The sequence below is a fragment of the Scyliorhinus torazame genome, chromosome 2 (assembly GCF_047496885.1).
Source record: "Scyliorhinus torazame isolate Kashiwa2021f chromosome 2, sScyTor2.1, whole genome shotgun sequence".
Taxonomy (NCBI): Eukaryota; Metazoa; Chordata; class Chondrichthyes; order Carcharhiniformes; family Scyliorhinidae; genus Scyliorhinus; species Scyliorhinus torazame.
Genome location: NC_092708.1, coordinates 39,470,585 through 39,496,101, shown reverse-complemented (window position 1 = coordinate 39,496,101; position 25,517 = coordinate 39,470,585). Strand labels below are relative to the sequence as shown.

The 25,517-nt window shown below is 49.2% G+C and overlaps 1 protein-coding gene across 1 annotated transcript in view; it reads right to left on the bottom strand.

The window, feature by feature from the left end:
• epb41l5 (erythrocyte membrane protein band 4.1 like 5) overlaps nucleotides 1-25,517 on the bottom strand; it is a 211,912-nt gene that overhangs the window by 15,938 nt on the left and 170,457 nt on the right. The window contains exons 17-21 of the mRNA XM_072470182.1: nucleotides 17,707-17,807; nucleotides 15,632-15,751; nucleotides 12,767-12,834; nucleotides 10,976-11,080; nucleotides 7,674-7,776 (exon numbers count right to left, since the gene is read on the bottom strand). Of these exons, the coding sequence (XP_072326283.1) occupies nucleotides 7,674-7,776; nucleotides 10,976-11,080; nucleotides 12,767-12,834; nucleotides 15,632-15,751; nucleotides 17,707-17,807 (497 nt within the window). The remainder of the gene's footprint in view (nucleotides 1-7,673; nucleotides 7,777-10,975; nucleotides 11,081-12,766; nucleotides 12,835-15,631; nucleotides 15,752-17,706; nucleotides 17,808-25,517) is intronic.

Genomic DNA, 25,517 nt, shown 5'->3' with positions numbered 1-25,517 from the left:
AGGTATTCAATAGGTGAAGGCAGCTCATGAGGTTCTGTTACGCTGGGGTGCAAACGGCAGGGGGTGGGGGAGGAGCTAAAGTAGTGTGAGGAATCTATGTTGATGTAAATACCTGGCAGCTGCCTTCACCGACGATGCAGTGAAATCTTTGCCAGCTGGGACTGTCAGATAACGGATGCAAAGCTGATAATGTTGAAACCAGAAACAAAACATTTTCCAATCTGATCACTTGGCTGATTGACATGCACGGATCAGTCAAAAAAAGGTCCAGCTTGTTTTAACTGTTTTTGATTCTGACAATGAGTCACTGGTTAACACTGCCCGGATTCTACGCTAAGGAACACCATGACCTTGCCTTGGGATAATGCGATTGCCTTGAAATCCGAGAAGGGCTAGGGACTGAGAAAACTGTGCAAACTGAGTGTAATGATGCACTTTCACAGGCCCCATTAGAGAAAACAAACGGGAATAATAAGAATTGTTCAGCAGCCTCATGGCTGCACCTCGGTCCCGACATGTGTCTTTGCTCGAGAGAGGACTCGCTCCCCCCCTTAGAGTCTCAACTGGTCCTCCAAGCCAGGTGACCCTTACGTTGCTGTGTTGTCCTCGAAGGGACAATCACCACAAATCACCATACTGCAGACGCTTCCCCGCTCCCCCCAAACCTGCCTTTCCAATAGCTGCACTTCGAATAGAGTGATGAGCAGATAATGTGTGGGACCTACTTATAGAACCCTTACAGTACAGAAGGAGGCCATTCAGCCCAGCAAGTCTGCACTGGCCCTTGCTCTGATAGAGCACCCTACCTAGGCCCACCCCCCACTCCTAGCCCCATAATCCCACCTAACCTTTTGGGCAATTTAGCATGGCGAATTCACCTAAACTGCACATCTTTGGACTGTGGGAGGAAACCGGACCACCCGGTTGAAACCCACGCAGACACGGAGAGAAAGTGCAAACTCCACACAGACAGTCACCCGAGGTCAGAATCGAACCTGGCGCTGTGAGGCAACAGTGCTAACCACTGTGCCACCGTGCCGCCCGCTCTACTTGCAGAGATAAGTTACCAATCAAATGACAAAGTGGGGGGAGCTGGGCGGCGCACCATGCAAACCTGGCCTGGATTCAAACGGGAGGCTCTTGCTCATCTGTTACACCAGCACAGGACGGTCAATCGCATGTAGGAACTGCGAGGATTTCACTGGTATGGCTTAGCGAGGCAACTCCCAATATTATGGAAAAACCTCTCAGACTAAAGCAAATCAGAATGGTCTCCTTTTCCATTTTAACAGCATCAGGTTCAATGAATCTCCGGTCTGGTCACATAGCCTGTCCATAATAACACAGCCCCGCCCACAAACCCACACAACCCTGCCCACAAACACACAGCCCTGCCCACAAACACACACGGCCCTGCCCACAAACACAGCCCCGCCCACAAACCCACACAGCCCTGCCCACAAACAGCCCCGCCCACAAACACAGCCCCACCCACAAACACAGCCCCGCCCACAAACACAGCCCCGCCCACAAACCCACACAACCCTGCCCACAAACACACAGCCCCGCCCACAAACACACACGGCCCTGCCCACAAACACACACGGCCCTGCCCATAAACACACACGGCCCTGCCCATAAATACACACAACCCCGCCCATAATAACACACAACCCCTTCCTGGTACTCAGAGGCACCTAGCAACCATGGAACATTCCGGATCTGATAGTGGTACCTTCAGAATGAGCGCAGAATAAAATGTTACTCAAGATAGCTCAGCTTTGTAAAAATTCTTCAATAAGGTGTGGACATTGCTTCTAGTTTCCTGTACTGACAAGGGGGCAGTTTTCTCTTATTCATTTACAGGGGTGGGGGGGGGGGACAGCATTTGTTGTCTATTCCTTGAGAAGGAGATGGTGAGCCACCTTCTTGAACCGCTGCAGTCCATGTGGTGCAGGATTTTGACACAGTGACAGTGAAGGAACGGCGATGTTGTTAAGTCAGGATGGTGAACATGTTGATGGCTCAGGAATCGCTACATTCATATTGCTAGTAAGTTTATTAGTCCCACCTCGCAATGCTCTGACTCCATCCCTGCCTCTGAAATCGTACAAACATAAGAATTAGGAGCAGGAGTAGGCCACAATCAGATCAGCCATGATCTTATTGAATGGCGGAGCAGGCGGCCCCTCGAGCCTGCTCCGCCATTCATCTGATCTGATTGTAACCTCAACCCCACATTCCTGCTGACCCCCGATAATCTTTCACCCTCTTGTTAACCAGCAATCTATCCCGCTCTGCCTCAAAAATATTCAAAGACTCTCTTCCTCAAAAGGCAGTGGAAGCAGAGTCCCAGAGACTCTCAACCCTCAGAGGGAAGATGTTTCTCCTCACCACTGTGTTAAATGAACGATCCCTTATTTCCTCGTCCTTGCCTCGATTATCTCAGGACGCTATTGTCCCAGCGCAGGTGGCTGCCACCCTGCACCTTCTAAACTGGGCTCCGCGCTCTCTACCCTATTATTTAAAAAGAGAAAGACTGCAGAAAACTGCAGCGCAGAGGGTGTCTGGGGGTCCTCGTGCTTAAATCACAAAAAGATAGCATCAAGTCCAGCAGGTAATCGAGAAGACAAATGTAACGATGGCCTTTATTTCAAAGGGAATGGAGTATAAAAACAGGGAAGTCCTGCTAAAACTATACAAGGCACTAGTTAGACCACAACTGCAATGTCCTGAACAGTTTTGGTACCTTGATCGAAGGAGAAGTACACTGGCATTGGAGGCATTCTACAGAAGGTTCACAAGGTTGTGAATGGAGGGATTTTCTTCTGAGGAGAGATTGAGTCAGTCGGGTCTGTACTCATTGGAGTTTAGAAGAATCAGAAGTGACCTTATTGAGACATACAAGATTCTCAGAGACGTTGACAGGGTAGATGCTGAGAGCAGAGTAACTGGGACTGGTTTAGCACAGAGTTAAATAGCTGGCTTTTAAAGCAGACCAAGGCAGGCCAGAGGCGCGAGTTCAATTCCCGTACCAACCTCCCTGAACAGGCGCCGGAATGTGGTGACTAGGGGCTTTTCACAGTAACTTCATTTGAATCCTACTTGTGACAATAAGCGATTTTCATTTCATTTTTCGTTTTCATGTGGTCGGCCATTTAAGACAGAGATGGGGAGGAATTTCATCTTTCAGAGGGTAGTGAATCATAGGAATTCTTTACCACAAAGGCCTGTGGAGGCTGGCTTGTTAAGAATGTTCAAGGCTGAGATATCTCTGGGGACACGGTTCGAATCCCACGATGGTGGATGGTGAAATTTGAATTCAATAAAAATCTGGAATTAAACATCCAATGATAGTCATGAACATTGTCGATTGTTTTTAATCAGTTAAGCAATCAAGGGTGGCAGGGACAAGGCAGGAAAGTGGAGTTGAGGATTACCATATTATACCAGTAATGATCTTATTGAATGGCGGAGCAGACTCGATGGGCCGAGTGGCCGACTTGTGCTCCTCTGCCTTATGGCCTAACAGGTATCAAGTTCCATTCTCCCATCATCCCTGGCCCTCATCTACTTACAGGCCCCTGGGCCTTACTTTTAAAATCGCTCCATGCCCTCGTTCCCTCCTGATCTCGAACTTTGGCCAGCTCTCCAAGTCCTCTACTTGCCCCAATTTTAATCACTATCCTTTTTAAAAAAAAATTTGGTCATGGGATGTGGGCATTGCCAGCATTTGTTGCCCATCCCTAATTGCCCTTGAACTGAGTGGTTTGCTCGGTCATTTCAGAGTCAACCACATTGCTGTGGATCGGGAGTTACACGCCGGCCACACCAGGTAAGGGCGGCAGATTTCCTTCCCTGACGGACATCAGTGAACCAGATGGGTTTTTACGACAAATCAACAATGTTCATGACCATCATTGAATGTTTAATGCCAGATTTTTATTGAATTCAAATTTCACCATCTACCATTGTGGGATTGGAACCGGGTCCCCAGAGAATTACCATGGACCTCTGGATCACGTGACCAGAGACAATACCACTATGCCACCGTTTCCCTGGTCGTCATGTCTCTTCAGCTCCAAGCTCTGGAATTCCTCCCTAAAACTTGTCCTCTTTTAAGACTGTCCTGAAACGCTACCTCAACCAAGCTTTTGGTCACCTGCCCCAGAATCTCACCACACGGCTCATTCGTGGAATTCAGGTTTGACAATCATCCCCAGGAAGTAACATGGGACATTTCTACCCCATTCAAGGAATAATCCCGTGCCGGCTGAGGTAATCCATGAAGGCCCCACCTTCCGAGCCTTGCCCCTCGTCTGAGGTGTGGTGATCCTCAGGTTAAAACACCACCAGCCAGCTCTTTCCCACCCTCCTCAAAGGGGAAATCAGTCTATGGCCATCTGGGACGATGGCGACTTTACCTCACCTTTTATATAAATAAAAATTGTTCCCAAGTCAGCCTGTGGGACGCAGAGCACAACAACGGATTTGCATGTCCACGTTCTATCTTTTTACATGCTATGCCCAAAGAAATGTTTAAAGTTGAATATCAATTCAAGAAACAAATGCAATCAGCTCACAAATTTGCACGATATAACTTTTGATTTGAAATCGCAATCTCAAGACAGTTCCAGCAGAGGGAGCTCATTCACCACAGAACAGCGGCAGGTGCAACTGAGGGAAAACAAGTTTTGAACTTCAGAGAGCATTTAAAAAGTTACTGAGTTTTGTGCAGAGGCTTAAGACAGGTTTCTGTAGCTCAGGTTAAGAGGGCAGGGGGTGTGGGGGGAGGGTTGCAGAGGGATAAACAAAAGCTAGCAAGTTCTCTGTCCTTGATCATAATCCAGGAGAGTGGATAGCCCAGTGGGTAGCACTGTTGCTTCACAGCTCCAGGGTCCCGGGTTCGATTCCCGCTTGGGTCACTGTCTGTTTGCAGTCTGCACATTCCCCCCGTGTCTGTGTGGGTTTCCTCCGGGTGGTCCAGTTTCCTCCCACAAGTCCCGAAAGATGTGTTGTTAGGTGAATAGGATATTCTGAATTCTCTACCCGAACAGGCGCTGGAATGGGGCGACTAGGGGCTTTCACAGTAACTTCATTGCAGTGTTGATGTAAGCCTACTTGTGACAATAAAGATTATGAAATGCTGTAACTACCAAGCCAGATACTTGCCCAGACTCGAACATGAAGAATTAAAACACAGGCATGGTACTGGGTATGGTTTCCAACCCTTTGGCATTGCACTAGACTCTCCAGGAATTAAAAATCAATCCTCGTGGACATTGCTACATGCACCCAGGAAAATTCATTGGGGTGCTGTGCATTTTCATTTTCTTTGAATAATGATTTATATTGATTGTAAATATATTGACAAAAGGTTTTTATAAAAGTTGTTTGGCGGTGTGGGGCTGTTGGGAGAAGGTGGTAATGTGATGAAATATCCATGAAGACAGTCAATGAGACTTTTTTTAATGCAGTCATGGTATGAGAGGATCGGTGGCTGGGCCAGCATTTATTGCCCAGCATTTATTACGCAGGAGAAGGTGGTGAAGAGCTGCCTTCTTGAACTGCTGCAGTCCACCTGGTGTAGATATGCCCACGGTGCTGCTAGCACTATTTTTTGTCCCTGTGCATGTCTGTGACTTAGCGGCAGTGAAGGAACAGCGATTCATTCCAAGTCAGAATGGTGTGTGCGGCTCGACGGGGAACTTGCAGGCAGGGGCATTCCCACCCTCCCACTGCCCTCGTTGCAGGTTTGGAAGGTGCTGCCGAAGGAGCCTTGGTGAGTTAAGGCTCCTTCGGAGTCTTGCAAACCATACACCTTGCTGCACTGGATGGTGGAGGGAGTTAACGTTTAAGGTGGTGGATGGGGTGCCAATGTTTTGCCAGAGATGACGTCAAGCTTCGGGTGTTAGAACGGCATGTATTCAAAACAGGTGAAGGGTATTCCATCACACTCCTGACTTGCGCCTTGTAGATGGTAGAGAGGCTCTGCGGAGTCAGGGGGTAAGTTACTCGCTGCAGGATTCCCAGCTGCTGACCTGGCAACTCTTGTTACCAGAAATCACCGGGCATCTGTAGAATTCTACTCCAACAGTCAAATGTTACCAGGACAATGGTTTGGTTGTCACAGAGGTACATAGCTCCAGACATGTTAGCTGATCATTTCTGGATGACTCTATTGCCCTCTTGTGGTGAAATGAATTGCCAACAAGCAGCGGATTATCCAACACCACACCCACCTGTGGAGCTCCTCCACATCATGATGATTGGGAAGATTTCTGATCTGCTGCCTGAAGGGGAGATGAATATAAATCTATGAAGAATCCGCTGTCCTAAATGGTAAGGCTACACTTTATTGCCCTCTGAGGTAGGTCACCAGTGTGAAGGCCAATGAAAGATGCCACAAACCACAGGAGCAAGAGAACTGGAGTGACGAGTAATCCTGTACTCAACAAATATGCCAATGGATGAAAGTACCATTGGAAAATTCAGCGACTAACAACCGAGGTAATTTTACCCAATAACCCACCCATTAGGTCGCGAGAGGTATCGTCTACAAATGGGCCAGAATAGGCAAGGGGTTAGGTGTAATCAGGAATAGACACATCCAAAGGATACTATAGTTCAGCAGAGCTCGCAAGGCAAGCTGGCCAACAAGCAAATGCGTTCAAAGCCTGTGGCAAGCAAGGCAACAAAGTGATAGAATGCCAGAGTCAGTATCTGCCACTTGGTGATGGGAGATCCAGGACTGCGGCCCGAATGATGGCAGAAAGCGCTCACTAAGTTAACTTATATTCAGGTGAAGTGCAAAGGAGCACAATTAGCCCCATGACGGAGAAAGAGAAAGAACAAGACATTAGAAATTTCACTCAATTATGTTCCAGAGACGTGTGGTGCACATGAGAGGGACATTCGGAAGACAGGGTAGAACGACCATCCGGTTGAATTCCTACCATTTACAAGTTTGGGCTTGGTTATGGCAGAGCAGACCCGATGGGCCGAATGGCCTAATTCTGCTCCTATGTCTTATGGTCTTATGAAATGTACAGAGGTGGGAGATGGGAGTCTGACCAGAAATCCATAGGAGGTCAAGGCTGGAAGTGACAAAAATATGGATGTGGGTTTCCTCAGCAAATGGGCTAATGTGGCATGGAGGCAGGCAATGTATCTGTGTACAATGTATAAGAACATAACATAAGAACTAGGAACAGGAGTAGGCCACCTGGCCCCTCGAGCCTGCTCCGCCATTTAATGAGATCATGGCTGATCTTTGTGGACTCATCTCCACTCTCCGGCCGTACACCATATCCCCGAATCCCTTTATTCTTTAGAAAGGCATCTATCTTTTTCTTAAAAACGTTTAAAGAAGGAGCCTCATCTGCTTCACTGGGCAAGGAATTCCAGAGATTCACAACCCTTTGGGTGAAGAAGTTCCTCCTAATAAGAACTAATAAGTATCTGTGTACAATGTATCTTAACTGATGTCATCAAAACAGATTATTCAGCTATTGTCATGTTGCTACTTGTGGGAGCCTTCTGCGCACGGGTCACTTGCCAAATTCTCTCACATAGCAACAGTGACTACACTTGGAAGTGGGGCATAATTGGTTGTGAAAATGGTTTGGGAATGCAAAAGATGCTGGCGATTTTGTTTGATCTTTCCTGCTTACCTTTAGAGCTGGAAGGTCACAGGGCGGCTCGGTGAGTGCTGAAGTCAAAGGGAGCTTTGGACTTTGAGAATATGGAGCCATCTCCTTCTCATTCAGATCATCACTGGAAAAATAGACAAAGAATGCAGAGATTTTGACACATTGACAACTCAAAGAGAGCCAGGACAATCTCCGGCTTTATAAAATATATAAATAGTATGTAAATGAACTCGACCTGACAAGGCCTTGGTGAGATTACATCTGGAGTAGTGTTGCAGTTTTGGTCTCCTAGTCCATGAAAGGATATACTTGCCATGGAGGGAGGGCAGCGGAGGTTCACCAGCCGGATACCTGGGATGGCACGGATTGTCGGATGAGGAGAGATTAGCTCGACTGGTCCTGTATTCACTGGACTTTAGAAGAATGAGAGGGGATCTCACTGAAATGGATAAAATTCTGGCAGGGCTGAGCAGACTGGACATATGGATGTTGTTTCCTGTGGCTGGGGGTGATCAAGAACAAGGGGTCACAGTCTCAGGATATGGGGCAGGCCATTCAGGACCGAGATGAGGAGAAATTTGTTCATTCAGAACATGGTGACCCTGTGGAATTCTCTATCAAAGAAGGCTTTGGATGCTGAATATATTTAAGAAGGAAATAGACTACGGGGGTCAAGGAGGACGGGGAGAGAGCTGGAGTATGGGGTTGAAGTAGAGGATCAGCCATGATCATATTGAAGGACAGAGCAGGCTCAAAGGGCCGAATGGCCTCCTCCTGCTCCTATTTTCTCTGTTTCAATGATCTATGGACTTTATTACAAAATGCGGAGTGCGGCAAACCTTTCACTTCTGTTCCTCAAATTTAGCGGACCTGCATTTTGCAGAGTATTGTAACTATTGCTACATTGAAACATTCCCAATAGTGGAATCCTTTCATCATTTTATACTTTATTCTGGTTTTAATTATCCTCTCTAACTCTGTTGTGAATTATGACATTGTATTTATGTCGTCATCACAATCTGGCTTCAGCTGGCATGATGATTTCACAATAAACCAACAGTCTAGCAAAACGTTGGGCTCCTTGAAGAAAATTGCGTTCATTGAGGTTTTTTTAATCAGGGTGACTGTCATTAAGCCTGCACCAGGCCTCTAAACCTGCCATACCCCTCCCCCAAAAGGTCAAAATGTTAATTCCGTTAACTCATTCGCTACATTCCCAATTGCACAATGCCCCATAAACACTTGTTCCCTCAGTTGGATGATCAAAAACATCTTACCAATTGCTGAATAAAACTCTTTCCCCATTCTTTGCTGTGTCAAATAAATTCCGACTCTTCTCTTCTCTCTCCTCTCCATCCCCTCTCCATCCCCTCCCCCCCCCCCCCCCCCCCCCCAACCCCAACATCAGCCACAAGACCAAAGACATAGGAGCTGAATTAGGCCACTCGGCCCATCGAGTCTTCTCCAACATTCAATCATGGCTGATACGTTTCTCATCCCCATTCACTCTGATCACCTTATTAATCAAGAACCTATCTATCTCTGTCTTAAAAACACTCAGTGAATTGGCCTCCACAGCCTTCTAAGAGTTCCACAGAATCACCACCCTCTGATTGAAGGAATTCCTCCTCATGTCTGTTTTAAAGGATTGTCCCTTCAGTCTGAGGCTGTGCCCTCAGGTTCTACTTTTTCCTACTATAAATAATATACAATAATTTTCACTGCCACAAGTAGGCTTACATTAACACTGCAATGAAGTTTCTGCGAAAAGCCCCTAGGCGCCACATTCCAGCACCTGTTCAGGTACACCGAGGGAGAATTCAGAATGTCCAATTCACCTAACAGCATGTCTTTCAGGACTTGTGGGAGGAAACCGGAGCACCCGGAGGAAACCCACGCAGACATGGGGAGAACGTGACAGTGACCCAAGCCGGGAATCGAACCTGGGAGCCTGGCGCGGTGAAGCAACAGTGCTAACCACTGTACTACCATGCCGTGCATATTGGAAACATCCTCTCCACGTTCAGCCTATCTAGCCCTCTCAGCATTGTGCAAGTTTCAATGAGATTCCCCCATCATCCTTCTAAAATCCATTGAGTACAAACCCCGAATCCTTAAACACTCCTCATATGCCAAGTCCTTCATCCAGGGATCATTCTTGTGAACCTCCTCTGGACACTCTCCAAGGCCAGCACATCCTTTCTTAGATACGTGGCCCAAAACTGCTGACAATATTCCAAATGCGGTCTGACCAGAGCCTTTTACAGCCTTACCAGTATACCCCTGCCCTTGTATTCTAGCCCTCTTGACTTGTATGCTATCACTGCATTTGCCTTCCTAACTGCCAACCGAACCTGCACGTTAACCTCAAGAGAATATTGAACTAGGACTACTAAGTCCCATTGTGCTTCTGATTTCCGAAGCCCTTTCCCATTTAGAAAATAGTCTATGCCTAAATTCCTCCTTCCAAAGTGCATTACCTCACACTTTTCTACATTGTATTCCATCTGCCACTTCTTTGCCCACTCTCCTCGGCTGTCCCCAACGTTTTATCCCACATCGATCAGCGTAACCGATGTATCAGCTGAATAGGTCAGACCCCCCCCAGGCGAGAAGCAAATGACCTTCACAAAAGCATTCCAATCCAGAAGTACGACAACGATAACAAGTGGGAAAATAGATCCCCGGGTATGGTGGAGGCGGCCTACGGTTAAATAATCCCGGCAGCGGTGCGTCATGGGCAGTGTGTAGCTTTAATCTTAACCATCTGCGTTTCTGCAAGTGGGATGCAACAGTAAGGAAGTCAGATCAGCGTGCTGAGTACTTAGATAAATATTAATTACTTTGCGGAGAGTAGGCACACTTGGGATGTTTCCTCTTCTGGGGGAGGGGACATAATTTAATCAAGAGGGATCTCTCATTTCAGACTGACATAAGGAGAATCCCTCCCGCTCTCTCTCAGGAGGGTCACTAGTCTGTGAAATTCTCTTCCGCAGTGACTGTGTCATTGATTATATTCAAAGGCCAAGTGGGACTGATTTTGGATTGACAGGGGAGCGAAGGGTTATGGAGGAGGGAGGGGGCAGGAAGGAAAGTGGACTCAAGGCCACAACTAGATCAGCCGAGAGCTTATCGAATGGCAGAGCAGGCTGGAAGGGCCGAATGGCCCTACTCCCAATTCTTGCCCCGGGATTGTTGTCTAGCTTTCGCTGCTAGCATTTTGCAGTTAATTATTTTGAGATTGTGTCGAACCACTTACCCCCTTCACAAATGTTTTACCCTCAACTGCATTACAGCAAAGGTTTTACCCTAAAAGTACTTACAGATTGAACGGAGTGCTGACTGGATTGGGTTTCACTGGACCCCAGGAACCTTGTCTCTCTGGGATGTTACTTGTCAATAAAATGGTGTCTGTGGCTCTTGATCCCCTGTTTAAAATATAAACGATAGCATGGTCACAATGTACTGGCATTAGATATAGGAGTTATTACGATCACAGAGCAGACCCCAACAGTGGCTAGGATACAGGACCGAAACCCCAATATTTAGTTTAATTGAAAGACTGTAATTGCATGAAGAAATAGGGCTCGAGTAATTTTAAAACAAAGCTTTATTATAACAGCTTACAGTTTACACCTTAAACACTACTATTCAATTTCCCATTAAACAACACGAAAACAAACATACAGATCTCAATCCATCTTACTGTGGGAGAATTGTGGACTCAGTATCAAGTAGCTCAGAAGGCAACTCCTCTCTCTCCACCAGCCGCCTCTCTAATGCTGTCAAAGTGTCTCTCTGCCTTCCTTGGCTCCACCCAGCAATGACCTCATCTCCATAAGCTGAAAAATAACGTGCCTCTGCAGGCTGCAAAGCACATCAACTCCCCAGGGAATTCCCCAGGCAAACCACTATGCTTTAGCCCAGACTGAAAAACACATTCCCTCATCAATTTCACTTGCTGGCTGCTAAAACCACCCAGGCTCTGCAAACAGAATTATTTTTAAACCAACACAATGTAACCCCAGGTTTCAACCCTTAAATTGCCCAATAATCCAATTTTCCTAACATCTTCCAATCGTCACAGAGTCAACTGGCCGTCACTACATTGACCGTCTTGAACATTAATTATAACCCATCACCTGTGCTCTGTGACCCATCCTCTCCTTCATTTTCAGTTCCTCCGTGGACTTGTCCTACCAGGTCTCTGTATTGCGGTTCCAGCTCCACAATTCTCAGAGATATCCCTGCTCCTCCCGCAATTTCAATTGCTCACCATTGACGGTCAGGTCTTCAGCTACCATCACCTTAAGCTCTAGAATTTCCTCCGTAAACCTCAGACTTCCCAGCTCTCCCTTCTCTTTCAAGATACTCTCTATCTTACCCTTTTGAGCAAGAATTTCGTCACCTGCTTTTACATCTCATGTGACTCCGTGTCAAATTTTGTTTGATAACAGAAACTGGGAATTTGGTGGAGTAACTTCCCCCTCGACTCCCCAAAGCCTGTCCACCACTTTCAAGGCACAAGTCAGGATTGTGATGGAATACTCGCCACTTGTCTGGATGAGTGCAGTTCCAACAACACCATTCAGAATAAAGCAGGCCACTTGATTGGCACCCAATCAATAAACATTCACTCCTTCCACCACTGATGCACAGTGGCAGCAGTGTGTATCGTCTACAAGATGCATTGCAGGAACTTACCAAGGCTCCTTAGGCAGCACCTTCCAAACCCGTGACCTCTAACAACGAGAAGGACAAGGGCAGCAGATGCATGGGAACATCGCCACCTTCACGATTCCCTCCAGGTCACACACTATCCTGGCGTGGAAATATATCGCCGTTCCTTCACAGTCACTGGGTCAAAAAATTGAAACTCCATTCCTAACAGCCTAGTGGGTGTGACCTACACCACATGGGCAGCAGTGGTTCAAACAGCCAGCTCACCACCGTCTTTTAAAGGGCAATGGGTAATAAATACTGGCCATACCCCAGAGTGAATCAGGATTCTCAGGGGAAGCTGGGAAGAGCATTGGGGGAAAAAAAATATTCGGAAAGGAATTAATTACGGCCCCCAAAATGAAAATTCTACAGTGAAAAAGTTGTGTTCTGACCTGCAGCTGAAGGCTGTGTCAAACAGGTTAGAGTTATTTTCATTCCATCTGGTATCATCTCGCACCACCTGGGAAGAAAAATGAAAAACTCTACGATGAAAGAATCAGAACAATAACCCACACATTATTAACAGGGGGAGAGTATATGGCACGTAAGCCCCTGGAGCCGGACCTCACTGTCCTGCTAATAAAATTACATAAAGCTACAGCCCTGCCCCGAAAAAAAACATCACATTTTTAAGATTCAAATGCGAACAAAACATTTTACTCCAGCGCTTAATTCAAAAGTTCCCAGTCAATCCAGGTTTATATGACTTGCACATAATTTTACACATCAACAATTTGGATTCCTTCACATGCATTGCAACATGTCACCGATTGACTGGACTGCGCACAACACAGGGAGTGCAATCCAAGCCTGTTAAATCCAATTTATCAAGATCCCCGGTTTCAAGTCATATAAATTCAACCAATTCGGAGTGTGATTTTCTCTGAAGTGCTTATTTAGGCGAACGTTAGAGGTTCCCAACATTTAGGAATCCAGTCACAAACACCGGGACCACAGCTGTGACCAGCGTCGAGCCGGCACTGGGGCAATCCTGGTCATAACCATTCCAATGGGCCAAAGTGTAAGGGTCTTTCTTGTTTATTCCCTGTCTATTCCATTTCTTCCCCCTTTCTTTTATTTTTGCCATTACAGTTTTGATCCATGGATGATTTATGGACATGTGTCTTTGAGGCGGGCTGCTATTTTAATTCAAGCAGAAGAAAGCAATGACCTGTGCCTTTAATTCAAATCAAAGGATCCAGAAGGCTGAGCTGATTTAAGTTGTGGGCCAACACCAATGACAGAGATTGGCTGAGACTCTGTTTGATGGAATTGGCTGGTGGCCCATGAATAGGCCCAAAAAGCCAAGTTATGCCCAGCAACAGGTGGTGATTGGATATTATCCCTCTGGGATGTTTTTCAGTTCCATTTTAGTTTCACTTTTCACTCTGGCATTGGAGGTGAAAGATCCAACCAAATCCTCTACAGAAAACTGCTGTCAAGCCTTTTCAAAGTAAATCCAGCTAACTCACTCTTTCTCTCACTCCAATAAGCCTGTGGGTGAAGGGCAGCATGGTGGCACAGTGGTTAGCGTTGCTGCCTCACAGCGCCAAGGTCCCAGGTTCGATCCCCACACCCCTGGGTAACCGTCCGTGTGGAGTTTGCACATTCTTCCCGTGTTTGCGTGGGTTTCACCCCCACAAACCTAACGATGCGCAGGATAAGTGGATTGGCCACGCTAAACTGACCCCGAAAAAACAAAAACAAAAATTAAGCCTGTGGGCGTTGGATTCCTGAAAACAGGGCCTGAAGGCAGGTCACAAACTGGAAGCAAAATCTGATGAAACAGGAACACCAGGAAAATGGAGTGTACAGGCTGCAAAACAAGGACTGTGATTCCCAAGCTTATTGTGGAGAAAGGCTGCAAGGACCCATCACCTCGAAACAGCAACTTCACAATGGCTTAATGATGCAAGTCTTGGAAACCAACGACAACTCCCCTGCTCTTTTTCGAATAATGCCTCGGGACCGTTAACATCCTCCTGAGAAGACAGATGGGGCCTTGGCACAATATCTCATCTGAAAGATGGCACCTCCAACACACAGAGTGTGGCACTGGAGGGCCGGCCTGGATTTTGTCCCTAGAATGGGACACGAGCCACAACATCTGGCCGAGGAGCGAAAACGCCATTCTGAAGCCAGAGGAAATGCCTGGGCTCAAATGCCTTTCCATCTTCACTGGTTAGCAGCAATTTCTATCCATAGAAGGCCCAGTCCGCTATATTCATCGCAGCCTATCAAAACGCTCATTTGGATTTTACACAAGATCATGGATATCAGATTAGCAAGCTGCAGAAACAAGGGGCAGGGACATTCTGGCTCCACCGCAGTAGGTACCTCCGTGGCGGATGTGGCGAGCCATTTAAATGTCCATTGACTCCGACGGGACTGGAGGATCCCGCCTGTGGGAAGGGCTGGAAAATTCCAGCCACGGGCTACAATTCCTGCACGGTCATTTTGAGTAGAGCCAACGCATCCGCAACATATGCCAGGCTCCGTCTGATACAATTTAAGGTTGTTCACCGGACTCACATGACAGTGGCCCGGATGAGCAGATTCTTTGGGGTGGAAGGCAGGTGTGCAAAGTGTGCGGGAGGGCCAGCGAACCATGTCCACATGTTCTGGGCATGTCCGAAGCTTAGGGGATTTTGGCAGGGGTTTGCAGATGTCATGTCCACGGTGTTAAAAACAAGGGTGGCGCTGAGTCCAGAGGTGACGATTTTCGGGGTGTCAGAAGACCCGGGAATCCAGGAGGAGAAAGAGGCAGACGTTCTGGCCTTTGCTTCCCTGGTAGCCCGGAGACGGATACTATTAGCTTGGAGGGACTCAAAGCCCCCGAAGTCGGAGACCTGGCTATCGGACATGGCTAGCTTTCTCTGTTTGGAGAAATCAAGTTTGCCCTGAGTGGGCCACTGTTAGGGTTCACCCGGAGGTGGCAACCGTTTGTCGACTTCTTCGTGGAAAATTTATCGTCAGCAGAAGGGGGGGGGGGGCTTAGTTTAGCTTAGAGTAAGGGGTTAATAAAGGTGGGACCTGTAAGGGAGGGAGACGGCTTTTGCACTATGTTTATAGTTTAATGTACATTGTTTATTGTGTTGTTGTTATACCAAAAAATACCTCAATAAAATGTTTATTAAAAAAAAAAGATATAATACTGTTTAGATATTTCCAATTTCGTCCCCTATTTTTAAACTTGTCATAATGCAAGCAGGCAAGTTGTTTAGGTTTTTTTTTAAAAAAACCATTACATGTTTTACCTTCACAGGAACCTCCGCCTGCACTTTCAAATTGTTACTTTTCAGGTCCTCGGAAAGCACCGGGCACGAGGCATTGGCTATGTTCTTGAGGTCCTTATCCAACACCTTCACAATTTCACCCTGACACAAACAGACAACATTTTAAAATGAAGCACCCTTCCTGAAAGATGTACTGCCATGGGATGTAAACCATGATGGCTTATGAAGGGAGTTGGCATGATTGGAGATCATAGTCTTGGAATAAAGGGATCAGCCATTTAGGATTGGATGAGAGTACATTTATTCACACAAACAATTATAAATCTTTGGGATTCTCTACTCGAAGGCTGTGGATGCTCGATCATTGAGTCTATCCAAGAGACAGAGATCAATAGATCTTTTGGATAAAGGGAATGGAGGGAAGGCGAAGTCAAGGTTTCTTTGAGAACACCAAAGAAGCAACCACTACCACCTAACAAGGACAGCAATTGCGTGGGAACTCCACAACCTGCAAGCTCCACTCCAAGCCACACACCTTCCTCACTTGGAAATACATTGCTGTTCTTTCAACATCTTGGGGTCAAAGACCTGGAACTCCCTAACAGCAGTACAGGTGTACCTTCAGCACATGGGCTGCAGTGGTTTCAACAAGCTGGCTCACCGCCACTTTCTCAAGAGCAATTAGGGATGGACAATAAATGCTGGCCTAGCCAGTGATATGTACATCCCAAAATAGAAGGAAAGGGTAGAAAGGATAGAAAGGGTAAACCAGGGGCTGGTTTAGCACAGGGCTAAATCGCTGGCTTTTAAAGCAGACCAAGGCAGGCCAGCAGCACGGTTAAATTCTCGTACCAGCCTCCCCGAACAGGCGCCAGAATGTGGCGACTAGGGGATTTTCACAGTAACTTCATTTGAAGCCTACTTGTGACAATAAGTGATTATCATTTCATTCATTGTCAAACGGCAGAGCCGGCTTGAAGGGCTGAAGGGACGAGCCCTACTCCTTATATTCTTACAAGTTAAAAGGCCTTTCCCCATTTGAGGCTTTATGATGTCCTTGGGCAACAGAAGTAGAATTTACATTCAATTTTCAATATTAACAGGGTGGCACAGTGGTTAGCACTGCTGCCTCACAGGGACCTGGTTCAATTATGGCCTCGGGTAACTGTGTGGAGTTTGCATGTTCTCCCCATGTCTGCGTGGGTTTCCTCCGGATGCTCCGGTTTCCTCCCACATTCCAAAGATGTGCAGGTTAGGTGGATTGGCCGTGATAAATTGCCCTTAGTGTCCAAAAGAAAGGTTAGGTGGGGTTACTGGGTTACGGGGATAGGGTGAAGGCGTGGGCATAAGTAGGGCGCTCTTTCCATGGGCCGTTGCAGACTCGATGGGCCGAATGTCCTCCTTCTGCACTGTAAATTCGATGATTCTATGGCCTCCTTCTGCACTGTAGAGATTCTATTTAAATCTGCAGTAGGAATTGTGCCCTATGTGCTAGCCAACAGCCTCACTTGACGAGAGGATAACGCGGGGTTTCTATTTAACACAGGTATCTCAGTTGGAACTACGCCGGAGCGTTTTACGATGGCATCATCTGGCCCCTAGGATATGCGATCCTGCGTCGCACAGGGGCTAGCACGGTACTGGAGAGGCACACGCTGCTCCAGTTGCCAATACAGGCATCAGCAGAGCCGCCGCGAATTCGCGCAAGCGTGTGGGTTGCCTTCTCCGAAGACCTACAGGGGCCCGGCGTGGAGGAACATAGGCCCCCACCGGGATAAGCCCGCCCACTGATCGGTAGGCCCCGATCACAGGCCAGGCCACCGTGGAGACCCCCCCCCCCCCCCCCCCCCACGAGGCTGCCCCCCCGCAGCCAGAACGGCCAGGTCCCGCTCGGTCGGACCACACGGGAACCGCGGCGGCGGAACTTGACCGAAATCGGCAGGCACTCGCCCCATCGCGCGGGGAGAATCGCCGGGGGGGGGGGGGGGGGGGGCTGTGTTGAGCGGCCCCCGTCTGGCGTCGGAGCGGCATCATGTGATTCGTATAACCCTCCCTCCCAGGGTGCAGGGTCGGAGAATCCCGCCCCTCATTCCTACCTGGTTATTGACATTCGCACTAAGGGTGTCGGGCCTGGTCCCAGGTACAGGACTGCACTCTATCTGGAGCTGTTTCAGCCTTGCTACTACTTCATCCAGTGCTGAAACATGAAGAAGGGCAAAGGGATCAAGAACAAGCAGTTAAACAAATGCAATCTATGCGTGTCCGTTGTTAAAGCAATTTATACGTCGAGTTAATGAGACAGCCTCCCCCCCCCCACAATTCCAAGGAATCTCTAGCAACAAGGTGTTGAGTTAACAAGTTACATTTTTATTATTCTAATAACTCTGCTGGAAAATGGATGAAAAAGTGTTCACTGTTGAGGCACGTACATGACACAAATAATTCACCCACAGTATTAATCTAAAACTGGACATGAGTTTGATGTAGTCTTCTTGCTTCACTCGCCATAGAGCGTTCACATTGTGATGTAATATTTGAAATAATATACACCAGTATATCATGGTGCAGACACACACTAATGGACACACAAGTGGGACCAATCAACAGACACAACACCGCAGCCAATCACCAGTGAGAGCACACGCACTATAAAGACAGAGGGCATCAGAGTTCCCGCTCATTTGAGTAGCAGCTAGCTGGGAAGACAGAGCTCACAGCCTGCAACACAAACATTCACCATGTGCTGAGTGCATCGACTGGTTAGCACAAGGCAGAGGTCTTTAGTTAAAGCTAGTATCGGATCAACCCACAGTCTGAGTATGTTTAAAAAGTTAATAGTTTAATAAAATAGTGTTGCAGTATTTCAAGTGCTGGTGACCTGTATGTGATCCAGAACACCCAACACATCAATATTCACACAACCAGTGTATGTCAATCTCCATAATGGGTAGAAAGAGCGGACTCCAAATCATTGGGGGCACCAGAGTGATTGCTGATGGCCAACCAGCAAATATCTCGACCGATGAAAAAACGGTGGTAACTTGCATTTACTATGACACTGCTAATATGGTAAAAATGACTTTGGTTGCTCCGCAAGATTTGACATGGAGCCACAAAAGGAGATGCTTGGACAAGTGATCCAAAGCTCAGTCTCAAAGCGTGGGTATTAAAGGAGGAGTTAGGAGTAGAGAGGCAGAGGTTTGGGGAGGGAATTCCAGTGCTTAGGGCGTGACTGCTGAAGACTTGGCTGCTGATGGCGCAGTGATGAAAATCAGGGATGCTCAAGGGGCCAGATTTTAGATGAGCTCAGAGATCTTGGGAGAGGACTTCCGGTTGCGGCGATGCGGAGCTAAGCCGCACATTTCGGCAGCTCCTGCTATAACGGACTTTTGGGCTCGCCAGAGGAGCCCCAACGGAAATTTTTTGATTTAATCCCGTGTGGGAAAGTGAAGTAAGGTCCCCCCTTACGTTGTATGGCGGAAATTGGCGGTGGAGCGTTGGAGAAAGAGGCTCTGGAGCAGCGGCAAAAACGAGGGGGAAAAAACAAGATGGCGGAGGGCGGAGATCGAGCAGCATGGGGGCCGGACCAGCAGGAGTTCCTTAAGCACTGTGTGGAGGAGCTTAAAAAGGCGCCAATGCTGTTGGCGATCGAGGGGCTGAAGGAGACCCAGAAGGCCCAGGCGGTGGAGCTTTGTGAGGTGAGGGATAAAACGAATGAGAACGAGGACGAGATCCTGGGCCTGGCGGTAAAAATGGAGGCGCACGAGGCGGTGCACAGGAGGTGGGCCGAGAGACTCGAGGTCCTGGAGAACAGGTCGAGGAGGAAGAATCTCCGGATTCTGGGTCTCCCCGAAGGAGTGGAGGGGGCTGATGCTGGGGCGTATGTGAGCACGATGCTCCAGTCGCTAATGGGTGCGGAGGCCTCTCCGAGCGCCCTGGAGCTGGAAGGGGCTCACCGGGTCCTGGCGAGGAGACCCAAGGCTGATGAGCCGCCAAGGGCGATAGTGGCAAGGTTCCATCGCTTCGCGGACAAAGAAAGTGTTCTGAGATGGGCCAAGAAGGTGCGGAGCAGTAGATGGGAGAATGTGGTGATCCGAGTCTACCAGGATTGGAGCGCGGAGGTGGCAAGGAGGAGGAGGCTTCAACCGGGCCAAGGCGGTGCTGCACAAAAAAAGAGTCAGGTTCGGAATGCTGCAGCCTGCGCGACTGTGGGTCACTTATCAGGACCGACACCATTATTTTGAAATGCCAGAAGAGGCTTGGACCTTTATCCAAACGGAAAAATTGGACTCGAACTGAGGGGCTGTAGTTGTGGGGGGGAAATGTTGGTTGCATACGGGGTTGTAAATAAGGGTAAAGAATATTTCATGGGTGGGATGATGGATGGGAATGTGGGTAGAGTTCTGGTTAAAATTCCTTTTTTTTTTTCCTTCTTCTTTCTCTGTAAACGAGATGGTGGGGAATGTGGGCGTCGGTGCTGGAGGGAGGTGAGACTCGGGGATGGGGGATCTGGGAAAATGACCGCAATAGGAGCTGCGCCACAGGGGGCGGGCTGGCTCAGGAAAGCGCGGGCTTTTCCGTGCTTGGGGGGGGGGGGGGGGGGGGGGGGGGAAGAGGAAGATAAGGAGGAAGAGAGACTCCCACACGGGGGAGATAAACGGGAAGGCGGGGGAGGCCGGGGTCAGCAGAAGTCAGCTGACACACGGAAGTAATATGGGGGGAGCAAGAGTGCTAGATGCGGATCTAGCGGGGAGGGGGGGGGGGAATATCAGGGTTGCTGCTGCACTGTCCGAGGGGGAACTGAACATGGAAGAGATGGTTGGGGCGGGGGTTCCCCGTCTGGGGGACTGGAGAGTGCGGGAGGCGCGGGCACGGGACTGGCCTAAGATAGGAGATGGCTAGTCGGCGGGGGGGGGGGGGGCAGCCCCCCAATCCGGCTGCTCATGTGGAATGAGAGAGGCCTAAATGGGCCGGTTAAGAGGGCCCGAGTGTTTGCGCATCTAAAGGGACTGAAGGCAGACGTGGCCATGCTTCAGGAGACACATCTGAAGGTGGCAGATCAGGTCAGGTTAAGGAAGGGATGGGTAGGACAGGTGTTCCATTCGGGGCTGGATGCGAAGAATAGAGGGGTGGCAATACGGGTGGGAAAGCGGGTGTCGTTTGAGGCCAATAACATTGTAGCGGACAATGGAGGCCGATACGTGATGGTGAGCGGTAGGTTGCAGGGGACAGAGGTGGTACTGGTGAATGTATATGCCCCGAACTGGGACAATGCTGGATTCATGAAACGGATGTTGAGGCGATTTCCAGACTTGGAGGTAGGGAGCTTGATAATGGGTGGGGATTTTAACACGGTGCTGGACCCAGCATTAGATCGTTTCAGAAGATCTAGGACGGGGAGGAGGCCGGCTGCTGCCAAGGTGCTTAGGGGGTTTATGAATCAGATGGGGGGGGGGGGGGTAGATCCGTGGAGATTTGCCAGGCCTTTGGCCAGAGAATTTTCTTTTTTCTCCCACGTGCATAAGGCCTACTCCCGGATAAATTTTTTTGTTCTGGGCAGGGCATTGATCCCGAAAGTGGAGGGAATGGAGTATTCAGCCATAGCCATTGCAGACCACGCCCCGCATTGGGTGGAGCTAGAGCTGGGGGAGGAGAGGGACCAACGCCCGTTGTGGCGGTTGGATGTGGGACTGCTGGCAGACAAGGGAGGGTGCGGGGGTGCATCGAAAGGTACCTGGAGGACAACGACAACGGGGAGATGCAGGTGGGAGTAGTATGGGAGGTGCTGAAGGCAGTGCTCAGGGGAGAGTTAATCTCCATCAGGGCTCATAGGATGTAGAGAGAGGGCAGGGAAAGGGAGAGGTTAGTGGGGGAGATTTTAAGGGTGGACAGGAGATATGCAAAGGCTCCTGATGAGGGACTACTCAGGGAGAGACGAAGTCTCCAGACGGAGTTTGACCTGTTGACCACAGGGAAGGCAGAGGCACAGTGGAGGAAGGCACAGGGTGCGATATATGAATATGGGGAGAAGGCGAGTCGGATGCTGGCACATCAGCTCCGTAAGAGGATGGCAGCGAGGGAAATAGGTGGAATCAAGGATGGCAGGGGAACTATGGTGCGGAGTGCGGTGAAAGTGAATGAGGCATTCAAGGCCTTTTACGAGGAGCTGTATAGGTCCCAGCCCCCAGGGGGAAAAGAGGGGATGCGACGATTCTTGGACCAACTGAGGTTCCCAAGGGTGGAGGAGCAGGAGGTGGCTGGTTTGGGGGCGCCAATTGGGGTGGAGGAGCTGGTTAAAGGACTGGGGAGCATGCAGGCGGGGAAGGCCCCGGGGCTGGATGGGTTCCCGGTGGAGTTTTATAGGAAGTTTGTAGACCTGTTAGCCCCGTTGCTGGTAAGGACCTTCAATGAAGCAAGGGGGGGGGGGGTCGGGGGGGGGGGGGGGGGGGGGGGGACCCTGCCCCCGACAATGTCGGAGGCGATGATCTCTTTGATCTTGAAGCGGGATAAGGACCCATTGCAATGTGGGCCGCATAGACCGATCTCGCTCCTTAACGTTGATGCTAAGTTGCTGGCAAAAATGTTGGCTATGAGGATTGAGGACTGTGTCCCGGGGTGATTCACGAGGGGTGATTCGTAAAGGGTAGGTAACTAAACACCAATGTGCGAAGGCTCCTAAATGTGATAATGATGCCATCGGTGGAGGGAGAGGCGGAGATAGTGGCAGTCATGGACGCGGAGAAGGCCTTTGACCGAGTAGAGTGGGAGTATCTCTGGGAAGTGTTGAGGAGGTTTGGTTTCGGGGGCGGGTTTATTAGTTGGGTCAAGCTCCTGTATAGAGCCCCGGTGGCGAGTGTTGTCACGAACCGACGGAGGTCGGAGTATTTCCGGCTGTATCGAGGGACGAGGCGGGGTGCCCCCTGTCCCCTCTGCTGTTTGCATTGGCAATTGAACCTTTGGCCATGGCGTTAAGGGAGTCGGGGAAATGGAAGGGGGTGGTCCGAGGGGGAGAGGAACATCGAGTGTCGCTGTACGCAGACGACCTGTTGCTGTATGTGGCGGACCCAGTGGAGGGGATGGTTGAGGTCATGCAGATCTTAAGGGAGTTTGGAGATTTTTCGGGCTATAAGCTCAACGTGGGACAGAGTGAACTCTTTGTGGTGCATCCGGGGGATCAGGGAAGAGGGATAGACGACCTACCGTTGAGGAGGGCGGAAAGGAGCTTTCGATACTTGGGGATTCAGGTAGCTAGGAGCTGGGGGCCACTGCACAAATTGAATTTGACGAGGCTGGTGGAACAGATGGAGGAGGATTTTAAATGGTGGGACATGTTGCCACTCTCGCTGGCGGGCAGGGTACAGTCAATTAAAATGGTGGTCCTCCCAAGGTTTCTTTTTGTGTTCCAGTGCCTTCCAATTGTGATCACCAAGGCCTTTTTTAAGAGGGCAGGCAGGAGCATTATGAGCTTTGTGTGGGCGAGCAAGACCCCGAGGGTAAGGAGGGGGTTCCTGGAGCATAGCAGGGACAGAGGAGGGTTGGCATTGCCGAATTTGGGTGGCTACTACTGTGCAGCCAACGTGGCTTTGATCCGTAAGTGGATGATGGAGGGAGAGGGGCGGTGTGGAAGAGGTTCGAGATGGCGTCCTGCAAAGGAACGAGCCTGGGAGTGCTGGTGACGGCACCGCTGCCGCTCTCGCCGACAAGGTACACCACGAGCCCAGTGGTGGCGGCAACGCTAAAGATCTGGGGGCAATGGAGACGACACAGGGGAGCGCTGGGAGCCTCGGTGTGGTCCCCGATTAGGGATAACCATCGGTTTGTCCCAGGAAGGATGGACGGGGGGTTCCAGAGCTGGCATCGGGCAGGGATCAGAAGAATGGGGGACCTGTTCATCGATGGGAGGTTTGCGAGCGTAGGGGCGCTGGAGGAGAAATTTGGACTACCTCCGGGAAATGCCTTCAGGTACATGCAAGTGAGGGAGTTTGTGAGGCGGCAGGTGAGGGAATTCCCGCTGCTCCCGGCACAGGGGATTCAAGACAGGGTGATTGCAGGCGTATGGGTCGGAGAGGGCAAGGTGTCGGCGATATACCAGGAGATGAAAGAAGAGGGCGAGGCTTTGGTAGAGGAGCTGAAAGGTAAATGGGAAGAGGAGCTAGGGGAGGAGATTGAGGAGGGGCTGTGGGCTGATGCCCTAAGTAGGGTTAATTCCTCTTCCTCGTGTGCCAGGCTTAGCCGGATACAGTTTAAGGTAGTGCACAGAGCGCATATGACGGGGGCGAGGCTGAGTAGGTTCTTTGGAGTGCAGGACAGATGTGGGAGGTGCTCAGGAAGTCCGGCGAACCATGTCCATATGTTTTGGTCATGCCTGGCACTGATGGGGTTCTGGAGGGGAGTTACAGGAATAGTATCTAAGGTGGTGAAAGTCCGGGTCAAGCCAAGCTGGGGGCTAGCACTATTTGGAGTAGTGGACGAGCCGGGAGTGCAGGAGGCGAAAGAGGCCGGCATTCTGGCCTTTGCGTCCCTAGTAGCCCGGCAAAGGATCTTGTTTATGTGGAAAGAGGCGAAGCCCCCCAGCGTGGAGGCCTGGATAAATGATATGGCAGGGTTTATTAAGTTGGAGAGGATAAAGTTTGCCTTGAGAGGGTCTGCGCAGGGGTTCTACAGGCGGTGGCAACCGTTCCTAGACTATCTCGCGGAGCGTTAGATGAAGGTCGGACAGCAGCAACAGCAACCCAGGGGGGGAGATGAGGGGTGGGGGGGGGTTTCTTGGGGGCATTTGAGCAAGAAAACACATGAACGATCCGGAAAACTGACACGAACGAGAGGAATCCAATGTACAAAGGTCTGTATCATATTGATTTGCCATGTTCATGTCTGGCTATGCGAGCATTCTTTCTTTGTTGTTACGGGGGGTGCGGGGGGGGGGGGGGGGGGGGGGGGGTGTTGTTTGTATGGTTGAAAATTTTGTTAAAAAACTTTTATAAACATATTTTTAAAAAAAGAAATCTTGGGAGAGTTGCAGGGTTCGAGGAGGTTAAAGGGCGCAGGGATGGGGCACGGCCATGGAAGGATCAGAACACGAAAATCAGCCACACAATTTAAGGAATGCACCCAATTGGACAATCAGGCAAAGTTCAATTGACTGTAGTTGTGGGCAAATAAGTGGGTCTTCTGTTAAAATGAGCAAACTCATGATGATGGCCCACAGTGCAGGATACCAACTATAGAAGGGAAGACAAAACAAGCCAAGTAATGGCGACAACACTTGCATTTTAAAGTTTGCCTATACAGTACAAGGAGGTGCAGGGTCCCAGGGTGTTGAGGTCTTTTTGATCTAGATTGACAGAATATGAAGAGACCACCTAGCTGAACACAAGTGCCCTTTGATAATGTTTGATTACACCTTCAACTCTACACACACTGAAAAAGACTGTAGTACAAAAGTAATTCAGTGTGAGGCATGGTTTTGAAGTGAAGAAATATAATGGCCTCCCTCTGCACTAAGGATTCTATAATTCTATGAAATGCAACTATGGGCAGTACGGTAGCACAAGTGGATAGCACTGTGGCTTCACAGTGCCAGGGTCCCAGGTTCGATTCCCCGCTGTGTCACTGTCTGTGCGGAGTCTGCATATACTCACCGTGTCTGCGTGGGTTTCCTCCGGCTGCTCTGGTTTCCTCCCACAGTCCAAAAACATGCAGGTTAGGTAGATTGGCCATAGTAAATTGCCCTTAGTGACCAAAAAGGTTAGGAGGGGTTATTGGGTTCCGGGGATAGGGTGGAAATGAGGGTTTAAGTGGGTCGGTGCAGACTCGATGGGCCGAATGGCCTCCTTCTGCACTGTATGTTCTATGTATAAAACTGTGCACCTCAAATTATATATACACACACAACACACATATCCCA